This window comes from Mauremys reevesii, linkage group 3 (assembly GCF_016161935.1).
Source record: "Mauremys reevesii isolate NIE-2019 linkage group 3, ASM1616193v1, whole genome shotgun sequence".
In the NCBI taxonomy this organism is placed as follows: Eukaryota; Metazoa; Chordata; order Testudines; family Geoemydidae; genus Mauremys; species Mauremys reevesii.
In genome coordinates, this window is record NC_052625.1 from 53,039,770 (window position 1) to 53,060,953 (window position 21,184).

Below are 21,184 nucleotides of genomic sequence, written 5' to 3' on the forward strand. Positions count from 1 at the left end.
CACTTGGTACAGTACTGGAAATGATCTTGGCCTGTGGTGAATCGGAGGTATTTCCTGTGCAATGGATGAATAGAAGTAGACATCTTGTAGGTCATGGGCTCAAAACTAATCCCCTTTCTCTAGTAAAGGAATTAGAATTGCCAGAGAGTTACCACCCTGAACCTCTGAAGCATCACAAACTTATTCAACTGGCTTAGATCTAAGATCAGCCTCCAAACCTCCATCCTTCTTGGGCACTAGGAAGTATTTTGAGTAGAAACACCTACCCTGTAAGGGAAGGGACCAGTTCTATTGCTCCTAGTTGGAGAAGAGAGACTCCACCTCTTGCCTTAGTAGAAACTTGTGAGACGGGTCCCTGAAGAGGGCTGGGGAAGGGGAGTGGAAGGGAGGGAGTGACAAACTGTATGGTATAGCCTGATGTTATGTCCTCCATGACCTATTGGTCCATTGTGATTTGCTCCCAAGCCTGGTGGAAATGGATAAGGCAGTCCCCAAAGCGAGGGAAGCAGGCTAAAGGGCACAACTGTAAATCCAGAAGAGTGGGAGAATTCAAACTCTTGACCAACCTATCACAAGTGCAGGTTAGATGACATCTGGGTGGTCATGTGGGTGGCTCTCATCCTCTGAAACCTGTGTCTCTTTCTGGAGGGTTCTGCATGTCTATGGTACCCCGAGAACTGAACAGGGTGTGAGCTCAGGGCAATCTGTGACCTACTAAAACACTTCTTGCTTGTAGCTGTGTAAATGCCCAAGGAATGTCGGGTAACCCTGGAGTCCTTCAATGTGTGCAGGGCGTCATTTGTGGTCTCCAGGAAAAGCCTATGACCAAAGGGGAGGCCCTCTACTGTGTTCTGAACCTCTCTCAGAAACCACAGAAATTAGAGCCATGACATCCTTCGCATAATTACCACCTCAGAGATGGATCTGGCAGCAGCAGCATCTAGGGATGTCTGGAGAGCAGCATCTAGGGATGTCTACCAACTGCAATTGCTCCCTGCAGTCATGTGGCAGCTGCTCAATACAGGCTGTGAGCTTGTTGTAATTAGTAAGGTTGTATTTGGAGACCGCCTGATAGTTTGCGATCCAGAGCTGCAGGCTGGCAGATGAGAGACTTTCCTCCAAAGAGATTCAGCCACTTATGTTCCTTGTCATAAGGGGTATATCTCAAAAAGTGCTGCCTACCCCGTTCATTCATTGCATCCACTACTAAGGAGTTAGGTGGGGGATGGGAAAATAAAAAGTCAGACTCCTTAAGGGGCACAAAGTACTTATCTGCCCTTTTGCACACTGGTGAGGCAGTAGAGAAGGAAGTGAGGGCAGTTTCCCCCCCCCTCCGCACACCTAGATAGCCTCGGTGTCTGCCATGAAGAGGCATAAGGCACTTGCGCAGGCCAAACAGACATTGCTAGCTAGAAATCTTCAATCAAGGGCTTGAGAGACACATGTGCACCTGAAGTGGGACCACATAGGGCCACTACTCGAAGAAGAATGATAAGCAACTGAAAACAGAATCTTATAATGGCAAGCGTTGAGCAACCTTAACTATGGCATTAGCAATTATCGTCAAGAACTCATGGAGGATGGATGCGGTTCCAGAGGGCTAAAAAAGGATAAATATAATATCTATTCTTTAAAAGGGGGTACAAAGAGGACCCCAGTAAAGCTGATTGGTCTATACTAACTTTGATACCTGGAAAGATACTGGAAAAAATTATTCAACAATCAATTTGTAAGCACCTGGAGGATAACAGGATTATAAGAAAGAGCCAGCATGGATTTGTCAAGAACAAATCATGACAAATCAACTTAATTGCCTTCATCAGGGCTACCGGCCTAATAGATTGGGGGGGGGGGAAATAGATGTGAGGGATCTTATTTTAGTCAGGCTTTTGACACAGTCCCACATGACATTCTTGTAAGTGAATTAGGGATGTGTGGTCTAGATTAAATTACTATAAAGTGGGTGTTTAACTAGTTGAAAGACTGTACTAAAAGTAGCTATCAATAGTTTGCTGTCAAACCAGGAGAGTTCTCTAGTGGGGTCCTGCATATGTCTGTCCTGGGTCTGGTACTATTCAATATTGTCATTAAATGACTTGGATAATGGAGTGGAGAGTATACTTATAAAATCTGCAGATAAAACCAAGCTGGGAGAGAGGTTGCAAGCACTTTGGAGGACAGGATTAGAATTCAAAAGGACCTTGACAAAATTGGAGAATTGGTCTGAAATCAACAATATGGAAGTCAATAAAGACAAGTGCAAAGTATTTCACTTTGGCAGGAAAGATAAAATGCATAGCTACAAAATGAGGAATAACTGGCTATGTGGCAGTATTGCTGAAAAGGATCTGGGGGGTTATAATGGATGGGAGACAAGACCCCTGAAGTCTGATGCTTCTTAAATAAGTCACTTAGGCCAACATTTTCAAATATCTAAAGTTGATTTACAAGTGCTGGATGGAACTTTACAAGTTTTGCGTGTTCTAGTTACACCAGTCCCACATGACACTTGAGAAATGGAGTTGTCAGCTATAAGACTCTGTCCTACCCATATGGAAACAGAAAGGACCCAAAAATCTCAAGATAACCCATTCTTGTACTATCTGAAACATTTGTGGTTTGTCCATCACCTTATATATGGGGTTTCTACAAGTAATCACCAGGAAAAAAAATTGGTCTTAATGTTACAACAGAACAAGCCCTGTGCCAAAAGTCATCATGAGGAAGGATGAGCTTGTGATTAAGGGACTGGATCAGGACTCAGGAGGTTTAGGGTCAATTCCCCACTCTGCCACAAACTTCCTGTGTGACCCTGGGCAAGGCCCTTAATCTCTGTCTCAGTTCCCCATCTGTGAATTGGGGATAATACTATTTTGCCTCTCCCACCCTTTCTTTGTCATGTCTCTTTAGACTGCAAAATCTTCAGGGCAGGGATTCTCTCATACTCTCTGTATACTTTTAAGAAGCCTTCCACAATGGAGCTCTAGGTGCTAATATAATACAAATGATACATGCCCTCATTAAAGTCAATGGGAGTTTTGCTATGTACTTTGACGAGAGCTGGAACAGGCAGTTCAAACTGTCATCTGTTTGATGACACAGGGAAATGACGTACAAAATTTTCAGTTTCATACATTTGTGTTTGTGGGTTTTAATGCTCCTATCTAACACATTAAAGACTTACTTCTGGCTTATCCGGTTTCATTTTGTAATTTCTTTTATGATATCTGACAGGCAGTCTCTCTTTCTAATAATTTTATCTGTAACACTGTATTACATGTACTACAAAAACTAAAAAGAAAGATGATTTATGCAGGGCTGTTTTGTGGTTAAATTTCTAGGATGTTAGATCAGAAAATCAGTTCCTGTAGGTGGAACCCTCACACTGGAGCCCTTTTAGAAACTGGACTGCTAATTAAAAATAAGAAACACTCCAGTACTTTTGGAGAGTACATCCAATATTCTTAATGCAGAATCATGCAGTATTAGATTATGCATACACCTGGCATGCAGGCTGAAATGAAACTTGATACTTAATAGTATTTACAAATGCTTTTAGTTCAGAATGGTATGGTGCTGAATCTTCAGCTACTCAGGCTGTCCTTGCATGAATATAGATTCATTAACTTTCTCAGCACTTCATTAGAAAGACAGCAGATTACATAGTTTTTCTATTTTAAGTATAAACAGTCTTCATTGTTACAATCTTCAGCTATTATGATTACGATACCGACAGAGCAAACATTATGTAAGTAACTTTAACAATTAAGCTATGCCATGTTCCAGATTACACAGTATACATACAACAAAACAGGAACTTGAATGTATGTCCTCAGGAGGCAGTGGGCAAAATGGAACTAAAAATTGTAGCCCTAAGTTCAAATAAAATATATCACGTTAATTGTCCAAAATTAAAAACAAACAAATAAGCTGTTTTACCTTCCACATCAAGGCACCTAGGTGAGCTATGTGACCAGATAAGGTTATACATGCACTCAAGGAACTTTGTCCCCTTTAGTTTATATCCAGGAAAGCACTGATAATATACCACTGTTCCTACTGGGAAGGAGGACTCGAACTCAGATATGTTAATGTAACTATGAGGAAGAAGCAATGGCCTCAGGCAACCTGCAAATTAAGAAGAGGAAGGTATCTTTTATTATGAGACGCTTGTCTTAGTCATTGTAACACATCCTGATTATGGTTCCCAAGTTGAGAAGCACAATACTTCCCATCCTCCCCACAGTGAATGGCATTCCTACTTAATCTCTCTCTTAGATGTCAATTGTCATTACCTCATTTCAAGTTCTTTTATTGCTGAGCCCACACATTCTGCCAAGATAAGATATATCCTCTGCAAATCCAACATAGCATTAATGACATTTGCAATGTTTTGTTTTGCACACCCACACATTCACCAGGTTAGCAGTTGTCACTTATTATGTGATATTTGATTCACATGTATGCAAACAATGTTCTGAGTGGATATTGAGACTTGAGATTTCAAGTTGTGTACTGAAATAAACTAGAATTATTTTGCTCACTGCCTTAAAAAATGACCCTCTTGGTAATGACTAATGGTGTTGATTTTTAGCTTGCAATGATTTTGAGGAATGATGATTAGCAATCTGGGAATGAAAAAAGCCTTATGAAAATTTATGAGACTAATAGAAGCTGTTTGTTGTGGCAACAACCACCGTTAATAGGCCTCTTGTCACTATCAGTAATTCCAGAAGGAAGGTCACATAATTTCAAGCCTTGTTAGACAAACTGTAAAAAATTAAAGTCTTACTTTATCAAAATAAAAGCTACAGGACAGATCTTCCAATTTGAGTACATTCCGCAAAGTGCTGGGTACCGTCAACTCCCTTTTCTTGAGATGCCCAGCCACCACTAAAACAGCTTCTAACTAGTCCCAAGGGAGGAGAATAATTCAGAGCACTGGCAATTTGGGGAGAGGGGACGGAAACTTACTGCCAGGGGCGGCTCTAGCCATTTCGCCGCCCCAAGCACGGCGGCACGCTGCAGGGGGCGCTCTGCCGGTCGCTGGTCCCGCGGCTCCAGTGGCCCTCCCGCAGATGTGCCTGCGGATACTCCACCGAAGCTGCAGGACCAGCGGACCCTCCGCAGGCACGCCTGCGGGAGGTCCACCGGAGCCGCCTTCCGCCCTCCTGGTGACCGGCAGAGCGCCCCCCGCGGCATGCCGCCCCAAGCACGCGCTTGGCGTGCTGGAGCCTGGAGCCGCCCCTGCTTACTGCAGCACGTTCAGCCCTCAGCACAACGGCTTTTAATAGTATTTTTACTAGTTCATGAATCCCCTTCACTCAAATAGAGCCACAATGGCCCTATTTATTAGCTATTACCTCCTCTTCTGTACCAAATATAAAGCACATTTATTATTATTTTTTTTATTCTGCAGGCAAAGAGTCCAGACTATTAAATGTTGCAAGTTTACCATCAATGGAATTATACCAGGGTGAATTTGGCTTCTTGGCTAGATTTCTAAAGATATTTATGCCCGTCACGAAGAAGTTAGGCATCTAGTAAGATTTTATAGGTGTTTTAAAAATCCCACTAAGTGCCTATATGCATCTGTAGACACCTAAATAAATACCTTTGACAATCTGGTCCTACGTGTCTAAGTTCAGACAAGGTTTTGTTTGGATTTCCAAATAAAAATGACAGAGCTCTGATGCATGGGCCCCAACGGACCACTGTGTAAGTGCAAATTTCAAAAGTACATTGTGAAATGTAGTATTAAAACCTGGTTATAATTCCTTATGTGAATGTACATGATATGCAGAAAATCATATTACATGTGAGCACCCAGTTCACTGTACTATAGTAAATCTAACCTGCCCTTTCCTCAGACATTTAATCTGGGTTCATAGAAAGATGGTCTCCCATTTCTGGAGGCAAGAGAGTTTGGAGGGAGGACCCCTCCAATATGCAAGTTTCACAGAGCATGGTATATAAAAAAAGTATGAAAAAAAATCAGTCTTCTAGTACAGTTAAATGGAGGTCTAGCCAGAAACAAGGAGCCCCCCATTTTCACTAGGAGCGTCGAAACTTTAATTCCACAAGAATTCAGCTTAAAAAACAAGAAAGACAGTGGCATCGTCCAGTGGTTCACAATTCTTAGTGATCCAGCAAACTTTTTTCCCTTTAATACATAACTAAAATCCTGTCATTCAGTAACGAGGAGTGTGTAATTCCAAAATCAGCCCAAAAAGATAGTCTGTGTTATTACACATCAGACAAATGCACTCGTGAAGGGTATGTTTACACTGGAGCTAAAGGTGTAATTGCAGCTTAGGTAGACATACCAATGCTAGCTTTGATTGAAATAGCACCTAAAAATAGAAGAAACAGCAGTGCAAGTGGTGTGAGGTGCTGGCTGCCCTGAGGACACATCTTGGATGGGATCATACTTGGGTGGCTAGCCTATCTTACTGCTTGTGCCATTGCAGCAACACTTCTATTTTTAGCATGCTCGATCAATCAGAGCTAGTGGAGGTGTGTCTACTTGGACTGACAGCTGCACCTCCAGCTCCAGGGCAGGTATCCCCAAAGTCAGATGTGAGCAGATTTATGGGCCACACTTATGCTTTGCACTTAAGGACTGTTGTCATCTAGGCCCTGATCTTCAAAGGTATTTAGGCACCTAACTGAAATCTACGGGAGTTGGGCACCAAAATACCTTTGAGGATCTGGGCCTTAGTTACCAGGCTCAGCTTCTCTCACCCAAAAATATAATTAGAAGGTCATTTACATTTTCCCCTATTTTTAAACAAATTAACTTTATCTACTCCAACAATTTTTCACTGTTTTTTCCTTTGCTAAAGTTGCTAACTTGGCAAACAAATAAAGGCGTAGAGGGGGTTGGTATTAGAAAACAAAGCCATTCACGTCTATCCATCCCAATACTGTCTAATGCCTAAAATCATTGGGCCCATTTCTCATTTACACCAAGACCTTTTTATACTGCTCTGACAACTTGAAAGGGGCCTTAGTGTAACGAGAATCAGGTCCTAGTGGACAAGTGCTCACCTCACATTTAGCACTCATGATGGCAATCCTAACAGACCGGATACACCCAGAACAAATGCTAACTCCACAACAGGACTTGAGAACCATTGGAGAGCAACATAAGAAGCCAGCACTGTGATTGCCTGTACTGTACCTGTTTCATAGATACCGGATTTCATATCACTTACTTGCACTAAATTTACTTTAAAAATGTGGTTAATGTTGAATTAAACAGGAGGAGAACCGAAGTGTGTATTTAGGGGGCAATATCAATCCACTGCAGCTGAAGAGTGTGTGTGTGTGTGTGTGTAGCAGCAGTTGTCTTTTGTTCCATGGCTTTAATATCACACTGGAGGAAAGCAATGGATACTACTGCTCATCTGAATAATAGCCCAGAAAAATTCCACCTGTAAACTGGGTGAGCAGGTCCCTTAAGAGCAAAACAAATAGTGTTTGTGTCTGTCATTGTTTGTTTAAAAATGGCCGGGGCACTTAAAACCACTACACAAATGTCCTTTGCACCAGCATGCAATGGTGCAAAGTGCATTCACCATTTTGACTGGAAAAGGTGATTTTCTTAAGGGTTCTGCTTTTTCTGCTACAGACACAATTTATTTAATCTCTAAGATATGTGCAAAGCAACACTGGACTATGGCATTTGCCTAACTTCAACATGCTGGTGCCACATGGCAGCAATAAGACCTTTCTTTGTGAAATTTGTAGAGACTCTGTGGCATGTTAAATAAAAAAAAATATAAAGCCAGAATTAATCACTCAAGGGCTTGTTTTATCTTCTATTTGGCCACAGCATATTTAGGAACCATCTCTTAAGTGAAATTTGATTATTTTTCTGCTCTCCCGGCATTTTAAAAGATTTACAGAATAATGGGAACTATTGAACTGACAAAAAATACACATGCACCATGCTGACAAGTCTTAATGTTCAATGCTTTCTGCAATCCCCAACACCATTAAAAATACAATAGTTCATTACTACATTTCCAGATGTGTTCCAAATGTATGGAAATAACTTGAAAGGGGCTGAGCATCTGTGATTTCAACTCAAAGGGGGCTCAGCACTCTCACGTCCAAGCCCAAAATGACAGTATACTTCCTAAATTGTATTATACACAGAAGACCTGTCTAGATAAGGAAAAGAGGTCAAGGTTAGCCAATCCTAATCTTTCCCTTGGTGCAGACGCAGGTTAACACCTTTTGTCTTGACTAAAATGGGCAAGACTAACCCCAGGGGAGCCTAGGATCAACCTCAACTAGCTAAATTGAGGTTAAAGGTGCTAATCTGTGGCCATGCAAGAGAAATGGGTTGTGGTTAGATCAGGGTATTTAACACAGGTCCACTAATGGCAGCCTAGCCTCAATCACTCTTCTCAAGTCTAGACAAACTCAAGCTGTCGCCTTCTCATACACCTTCACTAGCACTAATGGCTCTGCTGGCCAAATTAGTCCCTGTGCAACTTCACAGTGTTCAGTCAATATCCGTGGGTATAACTGATTTAAAACTTGGTGAACCACTCAGTTGATAATGCACAAGATGAAATAGACTCTAACTTGTTCTCTCCTAGTTGCATGAGCTCTGCAGGGCTAACGAAGTGAAAAGCAGTAAAAAACCTAATTCTTTCACTAAATGAAGTAGCGCACAGGTTTAGGTGGTCCAAAGGGCCTTGTGCTGACCTAACGGGTGAATTTCAACCTGTTTCATTAAAAGAAGATATGCCCTCCTCCGATTTTAGACTAGCAGAAAGTAACATTTAACATAAGATTTTAAAATAAAGCTACCCTGGAATGTGGAATTTTACCTCCAAAAGCAAATAATAGGGATGAGCAAATCCAAAAGCCTTTGCAGAAATACTGTACAACTGGATCTATCAGCTTATTGTTATCCTCTTTAGCTGCAGAAAAAAGTGCTGGTAAATGATTACAAGGTGTAAGAGCTATAAAATAAGGTGCTCTGGTGTACTATACCTTGACAAATGGGCAGATTATCCCACATTCCATCATCTTGACATATTGAAACCATGTTGTCTAAGTCAGGGTAACGGATTTGGAATCCTTCATGACAACTGATTATTAACTTATCTCCAGTCCTGTATGTCTTGTTATGAACCTCTGCATCTTCAACATGTGGAGCAAGGCAATCTGTGACTTAACAAAATTATGTATTATTAATTTAGTTACAAAAGAAGAACCATGGCCAGCTGCTCAATAGTCAAGCTCTTAAGCAAAGTTAACCCATAATATACCTGTTCTGGTTAAACAGTTTGCCGTCTGCACAGCACAAAATGCAATTCAGTTAATATACATTTTCTTAGTCACTCATCAGGACCATAGTCCACTTTATGATAGTAAAGTCTGGTGTGTTATAATGGGAGTATGCATTTCCAATTGTTGCATACAAGCAGATGGAGAGCATAGCTAGATTGCTTTTAATCTTCTCCTTCTGTTGCAGCACAAGTTAAACGGCATGTACAGTAAGTCAGTGCAAGCAGGAGAGAGTTGGGAGAGGGGGCGGCAGGGGTGGAGAGGAGGAAAGAAAAAAAGAGGAAATGCAGATACTGTGTAAGGAATAAAGAATTACAATTTAAGTGAAGAGAGAGATTGAGAACCAACTACATTTATAAGGGTCCACTTAGATCTGTTCTACAGAGTTCACATCAAATATACCTTTATTTTAAGCTCCTTGTCAGCTAAGTCCCCCAGTACAGTATTAATAACTAAATCTCTGTGATCAGTGGCACATTTCCCCGTTGCCTGGGAATCTGTACATCAGCAGGGCAGCAGACTTAATTTAACCCCACACCCTCATCCCACCCTGCTTGCCTTTCAGATCTACTTGCTGTGAATCTAGCTGTGGGGTGGGGTTTGCATATTTATATCTTTCTTCTTACACATGGTCAGTGTTTAGCCAATAGCAAGTCCCACATTACTAGCGTTCAGTTTGCTCATTTGTTTTTTTTGCTTTTAGTGATTTACATTACGATCACTCACAGACCATAACAGAATAAACACATAGCTGAAGAGATCACAACATGTTATCCATTTGCAGACATCTGTCCACAGGCTGGTCATAGAGAGGCCGCAAAGTTGTAATTCACATGCATACTTAACCTTCCCAGGCTGCATACTGTGCATATTAGGCAGAGATGCTGAATAAGGTAAAATCACTTGAGGATGATGTCCAGGGCTTAAATTCAGTCAGAGCTGTCTGGAGTGGAGCTCCAGTAAATGTTTTCAACCCCCGGAAGTTTTTATAGCAAGGGCGGGGGGCCTCCCAGAAATTCTAAGAGAAGTTAAGCCCTGATGTCTATTTGTAAAAATGTGTAAACTGTATGTGAGGCATTAGTTCAAAGGATGAGAAAAAATCCCTCTTTCCAGAGAGGATGGAGCAAATTCTCTGCTGCATGCGTTCCAACAGTTGTACACCAGTGTGCCTCTGCTGAAGCCAATGGAGTCGCAACAGTGTAAAATGGTGTAAAGGAGTAGAGACTCAGGCCCAGCGTGTGTTCAGTGGCCAAGACTTTCAAAAGTTACAAGCGATTTTGGATGCTTCAGTTTTTTGGCACCCAAACTGATATGCCTTAAAAAGGTATTTGCGCAGCACTGTCAGAAACTTCCCTCTGAAAATCAGGCCCTCCACATAGGTACCTCAAAACTGAGCTGACCCAAAATCAATAGCCACTGTTGAAAATCCTGTGTTCACTATATGAAATATGAGGAAGAATGGTGGAGAATTGATACACAGGCACAGACACACAGTGGTGCCAAAGCAGCAAAAGTGGAAAAATACACAAATAAATAGATGAAACAAAAGCTGGAAGGTGAGGGAGGACAAAGAGAGAGAGAAATTCTACTAATACTAAACAGTTAACAGCCAGGTAAATTAATAAGAGAGAACTGTATACATGACTCAGAAAGTTCATCCTCCTCATAAATATAAAACAACATTAGAAAGAGGAATAAAGGAAATCTTGGAGAAATATGCCCATGTAATCATCTGTCTGAATGCCAGGAACCAATTCATGTCAGAGACAGCAGTTAAGAATTTGTAGACACCGGAAAATAGGAGAATAAATGGCTCCAAATATATATATATACACACACACACACACACACACACATATATATACACATACACACACACCATGAAATCCCTTTTTGTGCTGCTTTACAAACATCTCTCTCCCAGGAGATGATCACCCGCACTATTACACAAGGAGCCTAACTACCTTATTTTGAAAATCACTTGGGAGCCGCAAATTTTAGGGAACCAAGAGAAATCTTCTGCCAATTTCACTGATAGTATATTTTTAAGTTTACAGTTCAGGAATCAATCAATCATCCATAAAGAAGAGAAACGGAAACATCTTGCTTTCAAGCTGCTTGTTTACTAGGGGCACAATTTCTAAGCAAGGCCTAGACATTTAGAACTGGACTAGATAAGCCTCTAGCAATGGCCACGCAGATGAACCTCTGATCTATGATCCTTTCAGCCACCAGATCTCACTGGCTTTAATTGGAGACTGGTGCCTTGCCCCAAGTTAAAAACACATCCCTCTGTGTTTTCAATTTATACCTGTCCTTTCCGGATTACATTCGATTGAGCAGACTTTATTATGTCATCTGGAAACAATCAGTAGTAAAAAATGTGACGATTTCCCAATACCTTTAACTATTTCACTACTGCTGAATTTGCCAGGTATTTTGGCGGAGCACACCAGCTGTGCACTGGAGTGTTAATGGATGATGGCGGGTGTTGCAGGGGAACAGCAGCAACAGGGATTATTAATTTATAGAGCGCCCACATCTCGGATGGTGTGTACACTAACAAAAAGTTAAACCCACGCCATGTTAAAAACCCAGACATTCCCTCAAAAAACTGGAGAGCTAGTGAGCATGGGAGTGAAAAAACGGTGTCCTGACCCAACAGAAAAGCCTTACGCCAAGTCTTGAATATTGTCACGAGAGGGCTTCAGTGCAAGTCTTCAGGGATGGAACGACATAGACACGGATCCCAATTCCTAGCCTGATGCAGATGGAAGCTCAGGACAGATGGCAAGAGACAATACCGATGAAAAGCTTATTCACGGGATAATGGTGTCCTGCTGCTACACAAACACAGGAGCAAACTATACACTGAGATGAAATACGAAATTTTATTTTCAAAGCAGAGAAAATTAATCCTGTAACTATGATCTATTACAGTGACTTCGTTCCTGTTATCCCAAATGATGGCTGCAGACTGAAACACTTTACTCCGATGGATATTAGCAGAATACAGTGGCAGTTGCTCACTGTAGCATTATTAGCCCACTACACCCTGGTTGGCTTAAATAAAAGAATAAACTGCTGTAGTCTTCCCCTCTATAAACTGGATGAGCTGCCACAGATTCCATTTGGAATAGCTGAAAGTAAGTGACCGAACTGGAAGACTTCTTCATCAGACAGAATAAAATGTGTTCCTGTCACTGCTTTTCTAGGCACTCTTCAGCAAATCCCCTGGAAGGGGAAACCACATCACATGTTGTAAGTGATCTTTTACCAGCAATATAGAGCAAAGGATTCTACTTGCATGCTCTGCTTAGATCTAATAGGTCAACGTGAAAGCAGGGGAGCCCAAACCATTCTCTGAGAGACACCTTTGTGAACTTCCAGCGGCCCAATGGCTGTAAATGGAGCTCATCTTTCATACCAAGGAACATGTTTGTCTGTTCCATTCTGTTGTGACACTGAAACATACATGATCTCTTCTAAATTAAGCTTTCAGGGATTATTTCTTAACTGCTTTATGCTTCCAAGAACAGCACACAAAGGCAGCTCAGAGGGACGACAGGACATGCACACAACAGTGAAGAAATCCAGTACTTCAGGTGTGTTATTGTAGAGTTGCCCACCAGAGTGGCTTGTATTTTCTCTAAGCAGCAGTGCTTGTTAAGGGGCAGGTATAGGTCTTCCAGGATTAGGAGGGAAATATGACAGGAATGGCATTATTAAGAACATGCTCAGTTTTAGGTTAACTGATTTTGACAGTGTCCTCGTAAAAACAAATACAAGGATCAATATTTCCTCATTAAGTTGTATTTTTGTAATCTATGGAAAAACTTGGTCTGTGAGTGCTATAAAATAAAGTTGGTAGAATTAGGCTGGTATGATAATTCTGTGGATGGTAAAGAGATTATATTTCTGCAGACATCACAGGATTCCTGCACTTTGTTAATTATCGTTACTCGTTGTATAATAACAATGCCTAGAGGCTCCAACTGAGACTGGTGCCCCACAGAGGTAAGCACTGTACAGACAGACATTTTCTTCTTTAATAACATGTATAGAAATTTGGAGCAATTAGTGGTGAAGCAGCTTTTAATATTTTAACATCCATCACTATAACCCATCAGAAGGTGAAATAATCTTTGTGTTCCAAGCACTACTTGACTGTCAAAGGCAGATGTTGATTGTTATATTTGCCAATGTGCCTTATGTAAATTTCAGGTACTGCCATCTGGACCATTAAAATAGCGGTTTTTAATATGACCAACAATGAGACAGTCCCGGACCTGACGAGCTTGCAATTTAAATAGACAAGACAGAAAAAAGATGGGAGGAAGAGCATATTATCATCTTTATTTCACAGATGGCGAACAGACAGAGAGAGATTAAATCATTTGTCCAAGATCACACAGGAAGTCTATGGCAAAGGTGGAAACTGAACCTCGATTTCCTGAGTTAACCACAAGGCCATCATTTCTCCCCCTGGGGCAGCCTGGCACTGAAAGAACTCAACAGTAACAAACAGCCTTGGAGAATGGGAGTGAGACAGTTCAGCCCATAGCACAACAGAGCATCCTCAAGTGGACTGTGTAACTGTAGATTTAGCCAGAAAGGAGGTAGGTAGCACTTGTTCCTAGTAGTCTGGTAGTTTCAGCAACCATGTATTGCAGTGGGAGATTACGGTGTAGAAAACATGACACTTATTCTTAAACAACAAATACGGAATTCTCACCTTATTGCCTCGGGATTTACATGCATAATCCCATTAGAACTGATGGAAGTTACATGCATCACACATTGTAGAGCAATACGAGACTATAACTGTAAGTAAACAGATTTTTGACAAGTACATTTATCATGTATATAGTTGTGCTGTGCGACTTTGTCCTTGCACTGACACTTAAGATCTTCTGCACCTTAACAGGAAATGGAAGGTCTATTTAATCAAATCAATGGACTGAAAATCTCCCGATAAGCTTATTCATTTTTAAACGAAGAACTTTTTATGTAGATTGACATTTCATAGTCTTTTAAATAGCACTAATACCTGAGATTATAGAGCAAATATAAATTTTAGATTGTTCTAGCAAATAACTGTTGTATGTTAATGGTTTTTAATGCTCAAGTTTTCTAATGTTGGTCATATTAAAAACAGCTATTTTAATGGTCCAGGTGGCAGTACCTGAAATTTACATAAGGCACATTGGCAAATATAACAATCAACATCTGCCTTTGACAGTCAAGTAGTGCTTGCAAAACAATGATTATTTCACCTTCTGGTGGGCTACAGTGATGTATGTTAAAATATTAAAAGCCTGTTTCACCACTAATTGCTCCAGATTTCTACACATATCATTAAAGAAGAAAATGTCTGTGATGCAGACTTTTATGTAAGTAACTAAACCTCTGACAGGTGCCAGGAGAACCCAAAAAGGTGTTCCAACTCCTTCCCAACTACACTCCAAATGTGCGGTGCTACTATATTGCCCATCAATCTACAATTCTCCTGCTTTGTGACTAAGGCTCCTATTCAGGAAAGCATTTTTATAACCGCTTAAATCCCACAATTAAAGTTAGGTATGCGCTTAAGTGGTTTTCTGAATCAGGGGCTTATTAGCAGGGGGATGAACTATATGATTTAAATCATTCTTTTCTATTGCTAAATCTATTTGGGTTTCTTTGTTGTAGGGTTTTTTTTTTGTAGTACGGTATTTAGACCTCAGTTCCGAAAAGCATCCCTAACCAGTAAAGTATTATGTTTGGCTGCTTTCCTGAATCAGGGCCTCTCTCTCTGGGGTCCCAACCTAAAAAAAGCACTTAAGCAGATACTTAACTCTAAACACGAGTAGTCATGTGTTCACAGTGAAGCTTATGCTTCAGTGTTTTGCTGGATTAAGGCCTTGACAGGCAATGATATGTTATGCCCAATGGTGTAAGTTAATGATTGCCTACGGTGAGATTGTTGGGCACTCAGCCCATCTCATTACCATCCCACAAACATGGGGTGAAATCTTGACACACACTCACAATGAACTTATGGGAGTTTTGCCATTGACTTCTATGGGGGCAGAATTTCATCCATGGATGATGATAAACCTTTTTGTGTACACAATAAAAATGCATTAATGCTCGGTGTAACAGTTGCAACAAATGATGCATATATTGGCTCAGAGATATGCAGAACCCCCAAGCAAACACTTAGCAATGTCTAAAAGAAAATAAGTTTTTACAAGAACTTGTCTTTTTTCCCCTAGTTTTACTGCTAATTTTAAACATAACTGTTTCCATTGTCGTTCCATTTTCATTTTTTCATCAACACTCATTTGGTTAGAGAGTATGGATGTCAATGCCAGGTGAATGGAATATGCAAGCGTGTGAATATTACACACATGTGCTGTTAAAATGTGGCTGATTTTTTCTTTGTAACTATTTTGCTGGTAATGAGACAGTGAAGTAAAAACAAAAAAGTTACTGCTATTTTACTGTGCTATATCTACAGTATTATTTCTGCCACAGCATGAAATGTGCAAAACATTGTATAATAGAAGCGTCTCTTTCAGAAACAGGAAAATGGGATTGAACTGTCCTGGGAAGGTGGTAATTTCCTGCTTTGCCAATGGAATAAAAGAGCAAAACTCTCATGTCTCCCTGTTAAAAATTAAAACAAAACAAGCAAAACTATTGAGATTTACTGAAAGAAAAAGTATCAGAAACAAACTGACTGCAAAAGGTTCAGTTATGATTCAGAAAGAACATGCCACCAGGATATAATTTTATCATAAGCCTCTGTTCTTTTCATGCTTAGAAGATGTGGTTCATAACCACTGACAAAATATAAAAGGGGTTTTCCCTCATAATATATTTGCAGTTACTATACACCTTGGGCTAAGGCTTAGTCACATAGCCTTCAGTTGTTTCTTTTGAGTCAGATCTACCCGTCTAGGTTATGGTATTTTATCTTCTTTTACATGAAGGGAGCCTTAGCAAATAAAATTCGACCCTGATCTCACTTAAGTCAATGGGTAATTTGCTACTGACTTTAATGGGGGCAAAAGTAGGCCCTAAGACACAACAGGTATACAGTTAGGTAAAAAAAAAAAAAAAAACATCAGAAGAAAAATTCTTCTCGGCTATAGAGGACTAGTTGTTCAGCTGGAGTAAATCAGCATGACTCCACCAGCTGAAGATCTGCCCCCCCAGTTTTTAATATGATAGAGAGATAATACTCCCAGCCAACTATTATTTATAAAGTTTCATAGAGGCAAAGCATTCACACTAAATCCTGCTGACACTTTTTATGTCTCTTGATTATAAGTATCTCTGCTGAACAAAAATAAATCCATTGTAGAAAGAAGTGATAGTTTTAATATACTTGGTGAAATGAATAGTATGTACTACTTGGACACATTTTTGGCCAGAATTAATGTTTGTGATTTGATAGTCTAATCCTGCTTCCATCAAACATCTTAGAAGAAAAAATAGCAGTGTCTCAAATACTTAAAACCAGATACATTTTTAAAGAGATCATATTTACATAAAACAAAAATCAAGTTGGTTTTACCCCATGAATGTCTGAATTACTTAAAAGTAAACGTATACAGTACCAATAAACCACTGCTTGCTCTGCCTATTTCATCCTCTAATTAATTATGAACTATGTACATGTAATAAATAATAATTGATTTAAACCTCTGATTAAAATTCATTTCTAATGATACCAAAGATGCATTATATTTTTATAGTACAATATTACAGAAAGGATCACTAAGTGAACAGTAACGGTAATAATGTTTCTGTTATCAGTGGCAGTATTCTCTCTCTCTGTGTTTTGACAAAAGCAGTGATAAATCTATTTGTAATGGGACTTTATTACTTTCATGGCTAAGATTCATTTACTTCCCCTGTTCCTGCCTTGACAACACACACAGGCATGTTCTAGCTAATTTATCTGGATAAAAACATCTCAGAAATTAAAACACATAGTGAATATAATCCTATGAAATGGGTTCCAGGCTTTTGCGCTCTGTAGAGAGACATAATGGTATGTATGTAAGTGATAACAATTGAGATTTGTGAAATGTTTAAACAAAATGAACTTACCTTCTTGTAGGCACACAGGTTTATCGCGTGGTTTCCAGCTCAAGGAGCCATTAAAATGTCTCACACAAATCTTTTTCGAAGGACCCTTAAGCCTGTATCCTTCTTGACAGTGAAGCCGGACTACAGCACTTTCAAAGAAAACACCTGCACTTGGTGTCTTGTATCCATGTTCAGGGACTCCAGGATCAACACAAGCATGGGGGTCATCAAATCCTATGTGAACAAACATGCAAGTCAATTATGTTCATTTATTACTCAAATAAGTGCAGTCTTCCTTTTTCTAGGACTCACCACGTTGACAGGCTCTGGAGAACAGCGACAGCCAGTGGCGAATAGTGACATAACAATCACCCACTGCAATCCCGGTAGCGTATGGGAGCCCTTAAACCTCCTATTAGTGCCTGTCAGTAAGCTCATCACTAGGGGCATTCTAGGGCACCCCATCCCCACTGGAAATGACCCACCCCCAATCTCCAGTAGGAAATTCCAGGTGCTGAGGTCCTTTGCCCCTTCTCATAACCCCAGCCACACACCTATTGAGCTAGAAGTAGAAGCGATGTCAGCCTACCCACTCAATATCTAATCAAAGTCAATAAAGACCTGACCCACATGTCTGCAGGGAACAAAGCAGAGTAACGTATCTGTAGCTCATCACAGGAGCTGGGGGACCAGAGTGATTTGGAAGAGCCAAAAGAAAGCAGGGAGGAAGAAACAGAAAAAGAGAAAGGGGGGAGGGGAAGAATAGGAAGGGACAGTGAAAGGGAAAGCATAGAGGGTACGAAGTCTAGCTGCGATCCAAGGCATCAGGTGCTAGTCTAGGACTGAGCTGGTTGGGGGCAGGATGGGCATTTTGGGGAGTGTCAGTACATAGGAAAAAGTGACTTTCTATGTTGGGTAAATGAGATCCCACAATGAAGCTGGCTTGTGGGTCAGTTCACATATTGGTAAAACCCTGGTTGAGGACCACTAGCAGGAGTTAATACCAGGAGGGATTATGTTAAGACATTTGCTTTCAGAGAACTAACTAATCAACAAACACCACGAATCACATTTGTAAAATGAGCGTCTAGCACTTTTTCAAGCTCACTACAACGTATACAGCGTCTTACACAAAATGTTGCCTTTTTTATTTTTTTGGCTGAAGAACTACTAAGGTTTAGTGTTGTACTGAATATGTACAGCATACTGAAGACGCAAACAGCTCTGCAACAAGATCAGCAGGGGGGCAATCAGCCAATGGGAGGGATGCCTGGAAAAATTTGAAAGCCATCAAACTATAGATTTAATGTTTTGATTTTAAAAGAACCGTATCGTAGGGCCTCAGTAATTTCCTGCATGATAAACCTCAAGCGCCTCCACTGTACAGTCAGTCCAGGCTCCATGGCTGCTCTGAACTCTACCAGCTGATCACACCCCCAGGAGCCACTCCCCCACTCCCAACAGACCCCATCCACCAGGGGCTGCTGCAGGAGGAATTGCGTAGGAGCTACCTCCAACTAGGTCTACACCCTTGGGGTTCTCCTGTACTATAAGGAACCCCAGCTAGAGGGATGCAGCCAGTCTCCACTTCCTTTGCATGGCTGGAGAAGCACAAGGGGGAGCAGCACAGGCCACAGACTCTTACCTACATATTCCCATCCCCGGTTAGATGAAGCTCACCCTGAGCAAAGAGTCACAGGAGCTTAAGTCTCATCTGTGATGATACTGTGAAACAAATCCCAAATACACACAGTACAGACATCATACAACTCAGGACCTACTGCACAAAATTCACATGCCTCCACCACTTTAACAAATGCGGTGATAGTGCAGCCATGGATTCATTACACTGGTGGGGTTATATACCTCATACAAGTCCGAGTTATGGGGAGGGGGTTAAACTCATTACCTGAGATTCAAAGACAGCTCCTTATGCTGCCAGCCATAGAAGTAAAACCCTCCAACTGAGGCCAATCATGGTCTCTCTCAGCAAAGGATGAGAGGCTTGGAAGCTATCTTGGACAATACAGGGGGAAGAAGGTGGTCTTGTCTCTCTTTGGGCCTTGACCAGAAAAGTCATGCCATCTTCATGGGCGTGTCAGCCTCCTGCACATAGAACCAACCTATTGAAGGGCAGGGGAAGGTAAAAACAGCCTCCAAACAAATATCCCAGTCCGCATGCAGAAACAGCAGATCTGCTCAGGGAGAAGCTGCTCATTTAAACCCTAGACTGGTTGGTGACACATTGCATCTATGAAGGCAGAACTAGCCAAATACAATTGGACACTCAAAGAATCTGCCCTTACATTACATCCAAACCCAAGGATAGCTTGAATTTTAGCATCATTTAAATGTGAATGGTAGTGTAGCAGAATGTGTGCCATCTCTTGAAGGAGATTCCTAAGTGCACAGTGGAGAGATGTGCAAACTGCCTGGTTCAGAAGTCATGTGACAAAGGATGCAATGGTGCCCAGATCATATGCAACTTACAGAGGAAAAAGCAATTTAAGCGTATTCCTGAACCTGTTAAAGCCAAGTATACAAAGTTACAGCTGCCCTGGCCTCTTATGAAACCCTGGAGTACATGGGGCAGGAATGTTTTCTCCTTCTGCAGTCTCATTATGTACTCTGTCTGCTGATGCCTTTCCAATGACCTTTTGCAACTCAAAATTCTCACTCCTCTCAAGGAACTTTTAGCAAAATATTGATCTCTTAACCCTGGGGTGGCCAACCTGAGCCTGAGAAGGAGCCAGAATTTATCAATATACATTGCCAAAGAGCCACAGTAATACATCAGCAGCCCCCCCATCAGCTCCCCTCCACCCAGCTCCCAGTGCCTCCTACCCACCTATCAGCACCTCCCCCTCCCTCCCCGCACCTCCTGATCAGCTGTTTTGTGGCATGCAGGAGGCTCTGCGGGCGAGGAGCAATGGCATGGCAGGCTCAAGGGATGGGGTTAGAAGGGGCAGGGTCTGTGGCAAAGCCAGGGGTTGAGCAGTGAGCACCCCCCCCCTCCGCACATTGACAAGTTAGTGCCTGTAGCTCCAGCCCCGGAGACGGTGCCTATACAATGAGCTGCATATTAACTTCTGAAGAGCCACATGTGGCCTCTGTCTTCACCTATGTCCACCCCTCAGACACACTGCAGTTTCCAGGAGGGAACTGGAACAGCAAGGAGAAAGTGGAATTATATTCCCTGAAACTTTCCCAAACCCCTGCTTCAAAGTGTTTCCCACAAGCTACACAGTAATATAGGCAGTATAGTCCAGTTGCTGCTCTACAATATTTCAGGTTTCTTGTCAGTGGAGAAAGGAAGGGTGAGGGAATGATACAGGGAGGAAACACTCAGACCGATTACCTATAGAATTATAGAATATTAGGGTTGGAAGGGACCTCAGGAGGTCATCTAGTCCAACCCCCTGCTCAAAGCAAGACCAATCCCCAGACAAAATTTTGCCCCAGTTCCCTAAATGGGCTCCTCAAGGACTGAACTCTCAACCCTAGGTTTAGCAGGCCAATGCTCAAACCACTGAGCTATCCCTCTCCCCCGATTATACAATAAGGTAATTTATCTTGCAGTAGTTAAAAAAAAATATGATAAAAGCCAAACCCACAATTTTTTTCAGTAATTGCCCAAAATATCCACAGCAGATTTAGGACAAACTTTGGCCCTACCTAAATCAGAGGGAAGTTACTTACATGTAATTCTGCTTTTTGCAAATATGGAGCCAGATCCCAATTAGCATTCAGGTACCTTTATGCTGCTTCAAAGACACGAAGGGAGGTAGAAAAC

General features: G+C 41.3%; 1 protein-coding gene across 4 annotated transcripts in view; it reads right to left on the reverse strand.

Moving 5' to 3' along the window:
- The window catches only part of SUSD4 (sushi domain containing 4), a 104,771-nt gene that overhangs the window by 20,542 nt on the left and 63,045 nt on the right, over positions 1-21,184 (reverse strand). For 2 of the 4 annotated variants that reach the window (XM_039532927.1, XM_039532926.1), the window contains exons 3-5: positions 17,413-17,625; positions 9,013-9,192; positions 3,940-4,128 (exon numbers count right to left, since the gene is read on the reverse strand). In XM_039532927.1, the coding sequence (XP_039388861.1) occupies positions 3,940-4,128; positions 9,013-9,192; positions 17,413-17,625 (582 nt within the window). The remainder of the gene's footprint in view (positions 1-3,939; positions 4,129-9,012; positions 9,193-17,412; positions 17,626-21,184) is intronic. The other 2 variants (XM_039532929.1, XM_039532930.1) reach the window with 2 other exon arrangements.